This window comes from Trachemys scripta, chromosome 7 (assembly GCF_013100865.1).
Source record: "Trachemys scripta elegans isolate TJP31775 chromosome 7, CAS_Tse_1.0, whole genome shotgun sequence".
NCBI lineage: Eukaryota > Metazoa > Chordata > Testudines > Emydidae > Trachemys > Trachemys scripta.
The window spans coordinates 112,625,394-112,635,537 of record NC_048304.1 but is presented as its reverse complement, the minus strand read 5'-3'; the positions used below and the strand labels follow the sequence as shown (position 1 = coordinate 112,635,537).

At 39.0% G+C, this 10,144-nt stretch overlaps 1 protein-coding gene across 1 annotated transcript in view; it reads right to left on the bottom strand.

Annotated features, from left to right (window-relative positions):
* Positions 1–244: 244 nt before the first annotated feature.
* The window catches only part of HSPA12A (heat shock protein family A (Hsp70) member 12A), an 80,286-nt gene continuing 70,386 nt past the window's right edge, over positions 245–10,144 (bottom strand). Inside the window, exons 9-12 of the mRNA XM_034775837.1 lie at positions 9,432–9,536; positions 8,094–8,352; positions 6,259–6,362; positions 245–4,580 (exon numbers count right to left, since the gene is read on the bottom strand). Coding sequence (XP_034631728.1) covers positions 3,946–4,580; positions 6,259–6,362; positions 8,094–8,352; positions 9,432–9,536 — 1,103 coding nt within the window. The 3' untranslated portion in view covers positions 245–3,945. The remainder of the gene's footprint in view (positions 4,581–6,258; positions 6,363–8,093; positions 8,353–9,431; positions 9,537–10,144) is intronic.

The window sequence follows — 10,144 nt, the reverse complement described above, 5'->3', positions numbered from 1 at the left end:
GCTATATCTAACAATATAGAGAGAGCTGGATCAGCTGGCAGGAGTCTCCTAATAATCTACAACGTATGTAAACTATGCCATCTTTGCTCTGTTACGCACGTTAAAAAATAAGCAAATGCAGGAGAAATATATTTAAATCTATGCTAAAACCTGCTACTTTCTAAAAACATTTGCAATACTTTTTATAACAATTTTTACATTAAAATCAAAGATGAACGGTAATAAAACACTCTACCACACAAAATCCAGAGCTTTATTTTATTTTATTTGACACTTTTGAAGACACAAGAGTACTCAGGTACAATCCTAACAAGTTGTGACTGCTCCAAAGGTCGGTGAAATCTGAATTAATCTTGCACAGAGAGGTGAACAAGACCACAATGACTGATATTTTATAATATAGTTTAAGAATACTCCAAGCAGGTGAGTATTGTAATGTTATGCCCAACAACTTTTATGCCATTCATCCATTTAAGCCACTTTGTAGTATAAATATGCAGCTTATCTCAGCTATTGAATCTCTGCAATATGTAATTAGGCCTTCTCATAATAATGCATTCAATCTCCTGTATATAAAAATCAGTGTAAGAATACTGATACATGCTGCCTATACTGTACATTCACTGTACATTCATCACACTCAACCACAGCAAGCTGCTAATTTCCAAACTAGAGCTAAGCAACTTTAGGTCAAACTCTCAAGTCGTCACCCAAGCAGAACTTCCATTGAAGTCACTGGGAGTTTTGCCTAAGGACTGGAGGGTTTGTTTGCTTAAAATAGCACAATGTAGCCTGAAATGCCTTGTTCTGCAGGGAATTTGCTGCAGAATACACGTGAATGTCTATTCCATAAACAACTCAATTAGAAACTTTTGTCCTACTGAAGTTCCTACCAGTTTTACAAGCCTAACAGATGGTTCAATTGATGTTAAAATGGGCTTCCATATGCCACTTATATTTTGAAGTTGTTTAAAAAGGCTACAAACTACAGCATGTGGTTGCAGTGTAATATTCTACATCTAATTCTAAAAGGCTAAACTTTCTATTTTGGGGTGGGAGGGCCAGGGGAATGAATTGGGGACTGAGCAGTCCTTTGCTCAGCAATCCTCAGTTCTGGGAAAATAAGTTTTACAGTGCTCCCACTAGATTGAAAGAGGAAGGTGGGGTGCAAAAGTGTGCAAACTCTTCTCATTTCACAACAACAAAATCTTTTAAAGAACCAAAAGCTTGGATCAAGATTGAATCTTTTAAAAGGTGAATATCAAATGTGCAGAGAATCACTGCTGTTCAGGAGCTACATTTCTGAGGAGCTGCAGAGCTCCCTTCACTCACTGCCGACATGCTGAAAGCATCACTCGTAAATAAAAGGACAAATTAATCCCAGATGGATCGCCATTCAACCTGTAACAGGGCATTATTAGCCTTAATTCTGCACTGACTTAAGACCAGGTAAATACTTTAATATCAATGGAGTTCTACGGGGTACAAGTCTGTGCAGAATTGGACCCACATAATTTAACATTGGATGTAAGGATCTTAAACCCGCTTTTCTTTATGCAAGTCATATTTTGGCACTATTAGACAAAGTATTGGGCCAGATCCACAACTCGTGTAGGCTGGCATAGCCTGGACCTGTAATGATACATAGCCTTCCCTAGGTAGTTGGGTAAGTACCTATCATAGGATCTGAAGTCTCAGGGCATAAGTTCTATATTTTCACATATTTTACAGGAGAATTCATTCATTATTATCATGCATCCTTGAAAATGAAATGGTGACCATTTGAAACAAGAAACAAAACCCCCAGCAACTGACTAGCATGTCTCTATAGTACGCTCAACTGGTCTGACTCGCATTGCAGGAAGACTGTTGTGTTCTCTGACACACCAACACTGCTCTCCCATTATTATAAGATCATCCTTGCACATTCCATATCTTACCATCTTTAAAAGCCTATAATTACAAAAGCTGAGTGAGAAACTGTGTTATTTCAAATTAACAGCTGAATGCAATCAGAGGCAAAGAGCATTTTTATACAAGAAAATAGCACTGTAGAAAGAAAGAGTCTGTACAGTATTTAAATATTGTATATACATAAAATTATATTGTTCATAACTCATCTTAAAGGTTCTCTTATTTGTAAACCAGGAAAGGCAACCAACAGAAATCTTATATTTAACATTTTAAGCAGAGCAAGCAGCAGGAAACAATGCTAGCAAGCAGTTTGTAACTCTATAAGAAATACCTAGCCAGATAATGTGACTAGCATTTTCCAGTCCCTTTTTTATTTAATTCAGTACATTTTTTTCACATTCTACTAGGGAATTCTGCAAGAGAGAGACAAAGAATTCAAGGGCAGAACATAAGGGCCCAATCCTGCACTCTTTTCTTAGGCAAAATCCCAATTAAGCAGTATCTTCAAGTAAGTAGTGCAGAATCGGGGCATAAATTACTAAAGTGATTGATAAAGCGTCCTTTTTCAAAAACCGTCAGTAATGGCTTCTATGGTTGTAACCTATGCTTAACTAAAGGAAAAGGGTTCCGCTAAACAATTAACCTTTCAATGTCTTGGAAGTGTAATACATTGCAGCAGGTGAAGGGGCAGCCTTGTTTAAAATAAAAATGCTAAAAGTATTAAAAATATCAGTGTTTTTCAGCCAATGCTACAGTTTTGTCCAAGCCCTCAAGATTGGATGGGGGTTTGGATTTGAATCTGAGATTCCAAGTTCATGGGTGATGCAGGGTTCCAGGAGTGGCTCATTTATAAATTTTTATAAAATGAAAGCTGCCCTGTCTGGAGCTGCGGTGCTCCAGATGTGTGAGTGTTAGAAGACATCTTAGTAAAGCAGTACCATTTGGAAAGCATGGTGACACCATAGGCAGTACAGTGCCTGCATTACAAACAGACCCCGATCATGCACTGTACTCTGGTATCTGGCTGGCGCTCATTGCTGAACTGGGGCTTTTGTTCTCTGTCTCCCATGTTACTTACTGCCTGTGCAGCACACCTCCAAAATATATTTGTTCAACTAAAATGTTTACTTTAATATTATTGATCCGGAAAACTTTCCCTTTTTCACTTGTATACACTTCTGGGGAAGTCCTCAGTCTTCCAAAATGATAAAACAGTGGATTAATTTGTGAAAAAACGCAATCATAGATTTCAGATTAATACTGATAAAACCCCCCCCTAAAATGGAAAGTTTCTTTGTTATCAGAGAATTCTCAAATCTAAACCAAGGTAACAGCTGTTAACTTTGATATAAATAAGAGCTTTAGAAATAAAGGCAGACATTTTCAAACCTGAGGACTTAATGTTAGGCTCCTAAATCCATAGGCAGGCACCTAACACAGAAGAATCCTGATTTTTCCCAATTGGTGAATATTGTCCATTCTTAGTGAAGTCAGTGGGAGATGTGGGTGGTCAGCATCTTTGAAAATCAGGTCTCTAATCTTTGTGTGCCTAAATACAGATTTAGGAGCCTAACTTTAGGTATCCAGATTTGGAAAATGTGGCCAAAATATCTAAAACAAATGAACACTGCCAAAAAGTGATGTGTTCTCATAGTCAGAAGACAGTGCTGATCAAATAACTAATCCCCACAACAATCCTGTAGGTAAATGTTTGCAACCATTTGGGAATCTTCAGCTTAATCTTTAGCACCTGACAACAGTTTGTACTATTTAATAGAGGTGGGATTTTCAAATGCATCTAAGTTATTTAGGAACATTGACTTTCAATGGGACTTGTGCTCCTAAATCTCTTAGGACTTTTGAAAATCTCACTAGATCATTTAAGAGGAACATAAACATTGATATATCTATACCTATTGGCTGTTCTCATCTAGCCTGCTGAAATTCAAGTGGATTGTGTCATATATGAAAGTCAGAAAATGGAACATTGAAATAATAGTTTTGCAGACGGACCATGGTAGGAGGGGACTTTTAGTAATTTAAGAAATCAATACCAGCTTTGACACTCTTAGAAGTGGCAACATCAATGGCCATGGCTTTAATCTCAGTGTCCCCAAACTGCATTAGCGTTTTGATCTCCCTCCGAGTTGGCACCAAAGTATCAGTTCCTGTGAGATCCAGACGAAGAGTGCCACACTTTTTCACTCCAGGCTCAGTGATGAAACTGACGTTATCTTGCTCCGAGCTGTAGATATTGATCACTATTACTAACTGGGAAGGCTTGGCAGGCGTGTAACTGCGCGACACTGTTTCTCCAAGAGCTACAGATTGGTCGGCTGAGATAAATTTGTCAAAGACATCAGTGCACCATCGTGTGCCGTCTTTAACCAGCAGCTTCTCCGGCGGGTGCTTTCCTTCCACGAACCGATTCAGGACCCCCACCCCATAGGTCAGAGGGGAACGTCGCACTTTGATGACAGCAGGGTCTAAGCCAAAAAGGACGGCGCCTTTGAGGATAGTGAGGCCCACATCCTGAGGAATGATGATTCGACATTTTGAACCGAAAGCATTCTGGACAGCTTGTTGGAGTAAAGGAGCTTCAGCAAATCCACCCACCAGGAACAGAAACTTGACATTGGTTACTTCTGGCTTTTCAAACAGATCACCTAAACAGAGAGACAAAGCCTGCTCAGCTAGGAAAACTTCCTAATGGCAAAACCCATTAGACTGTGGAATAATCTCGCAAGAGACATGCTGGGCACCCCATCACAAATATCCACGCATAGGACAAGAAAGAAGGCACATGTCTGGAATGGCTCCCTGAACTCTGTGACACTTCCAAAGTGTCTTTTGTTCTGAGAGTCTATTGTTTGGAGAGAGAAATGTCCTGTATTTAACATGGAGGATGTGCCTGAGGGGGCATAGCCCTCAAAACAGAAGAAAATTTTGAAGTAATAGAGTCTAGATACACATTTTAAAACTTATTTTCATCTTAAGCCAGATTTTTATTTATTTATTTTTGCTAGATGAAAGCGGGCACATTTCTGTGCAAACCAATCCAACAGCCAGTCTGGGGGCAGAGAGGGAAGCCGGCTAGATGAATATCCCCCATGAGCTTCTGACATCCAAGACAGCAGCCAGGTATTTCCAGGCAAAACTGACTAATGCTGACTTTATTACATTACATATAATCACCCAATTTTAAAATATATTAATACTTCTGATTCCACCATCTCAACCAAAATGTATTCCACCTGCAAAATAATATCTCCTTAAATTCTTCTTGCACATGTTCTCTCTTTACTTAGACCCATGTTCTCTAGTTCTGGTCTATCCAAAAAACTCATAATGATTAAGTTTAAAGTTATAGTTACCTGTACCTACTTTAAATGCTTCAATCATGCTGCCTCAATTATCTGTCATAACAAAATAATCCTAGTTCTCTCATTTTCTATTCATATATAACTATTTTGTTGCCATTATATTAGTTGCCTTATTATGCTGTGCTCTAATATAATTATACAATTTTTCATATAGGATGCCCAAAATTGAACACTAGATTCCAGATATAATCAATCCAGTATTGTGTACAGTGTTAAAATAATATTCTCATGCTTATTATACATAATATATTCCACTTGACACAAGCCTAACAGTCTTATGTTGGACTGAGAATTTAGACACGGGGTTTCTCAATCTAGCCCCATCTTCCACTATTATATTAACACATCCAATTATGTTTAAACCAAGGCTTGGAATTATTTTTACCCAGATGCATTACTTATTATTTGTGTATTGTCAGTGGTAAAATTGAACTGGACAAAACAATGAAGAATATGTTGTGGGAGACAGTCCTGTATTGGCACAGAAATGAACTAAATGTCCTAATACGTCTTTCTTTCTTTCTTTTTTCAGACAAGCTCCAAATTAATGTGAAAGAAAGAAAGAAAGAAAGAAAGAAAGAAAGAAAGAAAGAAAGAAAGAAAGAAAGAAAGAAAGAAAGAAAGAAAGAGGATATTGACTATTAATTAGGTTTCAATCTTCTAATGACTTGTATTCCTGAAAGCGCAAGAGGAAATAAAGTTTATGCAGCTTTAGTACTGATTGCCTGGTCAACAGCTACAGAATAGCCAGAAATATCTATTAAGATACTAGGTGACTTGGAGCAACCCTGATAGTCATGTTTTGGGTGATTTGGGGGTATTACATTTTTCACCCACCATTCATGGGGTCAAATTACCCCATTAAACATAATTCCCAGTTTTGGGGCTGTGATAGATGGGTATTTGGATAAATCATACTTCAGTTTATGTCGTCAGAAACTCATTACACCTTGATACATACTAAGATGTTGAATGATCTGGTCAATTGTAGGTTTGAAAAGGGCATTCATTGCATCTGGACTCATCCTTAGCATCCCTTGGGAGGACCACTTGACAAAATCCACACTGCAACAAAAGAGCAAAGGAGGCTGTTAAAATGAGTTCTAATTTTAAAAAGAGTAAGCCAGTACTTGAGCTGTAGGACATGGCTGATAAGAAATTCACAGATTTACAGCCTCTACATTAAGCATGTCATTTGCAGCAGGTAAAATGGCCAGTCCCTGTCCACCAGCATACTTGAGTGTGCCTCCCACCAGCAATAATGCCTTTTGTTTAATTGTGGTTTTCCTGGCCTGACTGCCTCCCAGCAGCATCACTAATGTTCAGAGCTCTACTGAAACATTTTATGTTCCCTCCAATGTCAGCTCATCTGAAACAAAGCTAATGCATCCCCCAGAAGGAAATGATCCTTTCAGTTAAAGTAGCAGTACATCTCAAGGCCACTGCAATCACGCAAAGAAGATTAACAGGCTTGGGAGCTCTAGGGACATAAATAAGAGTACCACACATGCATGGGAGGCAATTCCATTCTGAGCAGTGCATTGTGAAGTGCAGGCAAGATGGCAAGGAAATGTTTGAATACAGGAGTAGGTTATTCCACTGCTGACTCACTTACATAAACTGGTTACAGCTGGATCATTTTCTCCTTTTCATTCACATATATTTAAGGTGTCACCTTTATAAGCAATTTTCATCCCCTCTTTTTGCCCTCTCCATTTCTTTGGCATTTACATTACTTCCAAAAGGCACCACTATGAATGATTCATGGGAGGGAAGAAGGGTTTGTAGTAAGCAGAAGGGTACATTTCTTTAAGTGTCTAAGCCCCATTTTCTAAACTGATTTTGGTTTAGGATGGAATTATAATAGGATTTAGGCTTCTAAATAATTTAGGTGGTTTTGAAAATTTTACTCAAAAGACTAGGAAATAGGAGGCATGGAGGTTCCAGTCAGCCACATACTCCCTCTGTGATCTTTGGCAATTAACCTCTCTGAACCTCATTTTCTCCATCTCTATCTGCAAAATGGGGACCCAAGTTTAAATAAATAATTGACAAATAGAATTGTTTGGGGTTTTTTTTTTTAATTGATTTGGAAAAAATTAACGCACAATGCTTCTTGGAAGGCAGAGAGTTGCATGGGAATGTTATGAATATGGATGGGGTTGTGCGAAAGGAAGTAAGAGTGCGGGTGTGTCCATGTACAGAATGTGACAGATTCTTGGACTCAACTCCATCTACTTTGCACTGCTGTCCAGAATTCCTCCAACAGCCGGCTGTGTGCCACTGGCTCCTGCAACCCACTGTATGAAGGGCATGTCAAGGGTGGAACTCTCCGTGGACCTGCTACAGTTGGTGTAGGCTGCTTTCAATTACACCAGAAGCTCTTGTGGCTTCTGGTCAACCCAGAAATAGATAAGTAGGAAGGTGACTCTTAGCAGCACTGAATATAAACTCAGTGCAGCTAAGAATCTAGCCCTACACACATAGCCAGAAATACAGGAGACTGTCTCAGTGTGGAACCTTAGGAAATGGTGCTATATAAATAAAAATGGTCTAGTGGAACTCGCAGAAAGAAGACTACAGTAGGATGCAAGTGTTATGGAGAAAACTCTTAAGAAAAGCTAGAATATAACTTTCTTTTCTGGTAACTGTATCTGAGGCAGTATGATTTTCCCATCATTAGATTACATTTTCTCACTACAATCTATTACGCTACTTGCAATTAGGATATTTTATTATTCTTTCCAGCAGTGAGTAGTTAATTATGAATCTATCCAGGTTCAATCGCCTACTTACTTGCTTTTCCTTAAGGCGTGTTCCACGCTGTGACCTCGAAACTTCTTATAATAGTCAATGAAGGAGAAAGGCAGAGTGATATTCAGTGGATTGGTTCTGTCTGGGGCCGCTGCCCTTTTACGGGACTCAAACGCTATCATCAGATCCACCCAAGCAGCAGGACGCTTGATTTTAAATTGTTCAATAAAATCCTCTCCAAATATTTTACACAGGAGTTTTTCAAACTCATAGTCCACGCCTACAGAACCATATGGCCCACCTGTGTTAGAAACAAAACATATTGTTAACATAGTGTATTGCTCACTAGAACTTGAGCCCATCATATACAAATCCAGATCATACTGACATAGCTAAGTGGATGATAAAATGCAACGACCCAGAGCATGATAAGTGTATTTTCACTGTCAGGGAAAAGACTAAAATTACTGATGGTTCCATCTTGTATATGAGGAGATCAAGACGGAGCTTGTGCTTATGAATAGGTTGCCCTGCTGCATAGAGAAAGACATATGTTGGGTTCCTCTGTGGTGGCACTGGAGTCACCAAGGCTGATAGTTCAGGAATCATACAGAAGAGGACCAACCCAGGATTTCATGGGTACTGTGACAATTAAGGGATTGTCTCAGGTGGCTAATGGCAAAGCTCACAAGGCAAAGCTCAACTGGATCTGGAGCTGGAGGTGGGACTGTACTTTGGGGAGTTGAATTTTACTTTCTGGCCATGGAGCAATCACTATGTCATCTGATTTGAGACAGGGGCACACCTTTCCCATCAGGGTGATGGACCCATCTCACTGCTCTACCTTTGGAAATCAATGGCACATGTAGCTTCTATATGAATCTGCGGGAGAATACTGTTCTGCTAACAAATCACTCAGTTAATAGCCTGGTGGGACTTTCCAACAATCTTTTGTTCTATAAGCCGGCCATATAGTGATTCTCTAAATGCCCATGCAGGTCACCATAGTTTAGAGATGACCTATGAGAGATGAAATGAGAGGGGAGATATAGAGTATGCGAGTGATGGAAGTCAGACCAACGCTGGTGCTGAGCCAAAATGAGGAACAGTTTGACACTGTCTCTTATCTTCTCAAAGAAAGTTTTACTTTTCTCAAAGTAAACATATACAGAATGTTATTTAACACTCTCTATTGACTAGCAGTTCAGAAATCACATGAAATTAGCAAGACCTTTTGAATGTTGACTTTAATATAGGATGAACTATTAACTAAATTAAGCAAATAGTAAAACATCACAGCATCCTTATTTGCAGTAAGGGTATAAGATCAAACTCAAAGTACTACACAAGTGAAATGAGTAGTGATTAATGTAACTTTACCAGTTGCCTTGTACAGTTCCTTCAGGTGTCCTTCAGGTAGCCTGATCTGATGGACAGTGAGATCCACTGTACCTCCTCCACTGTCAACAACTATGTACCGGTCACCTATGAAGCAACAGGAAAAAGCAACATCATTTTCATCGGCGTCAACACAACAGTCTACTAATACTTAAGCAATATGAATACTAATACTGCGGGCAATGTTGTCATCATCCCGAGCAGAAAGCCATGAACATCTGTACTGGGGACAACTGGCTTGAAAATTAGCAGTTCCTAGTGGAATAATTTGCAGTGATTTATAATGGAAGTGAAACTTGTATGCTGTATGCTACAGACTTAAGCACCCATGCGGGGAGAATGTATCTTTATAAGTGGAATTGTGCATGCCATCTGTGTACGTTCCATTGTGTTAACAGTTCTGTAGACATATTACAGTGCCAGCTTACTTATAAGGTGTATTCTGAGGACATTATGCTCTGGCTTGCATTTTAAAATCTGGGTTTGTCCCTTTTGTAACCCATCAACTTAATAATATGTGCTTTTCTAGAGCATGCAAAATTCTAGCTCAGTCTTGTAGACTAAGAGCAGTGCATGCATTTGTATTTTCCTTTAAATTAGTCATTTTGAGAATACCAAAAGCACATAATAAATTTGCGGGAAAGGTTTGTGGGGTTTTTGCCAGCAATATAAAACCAGCAAGAGCAAAGATAATT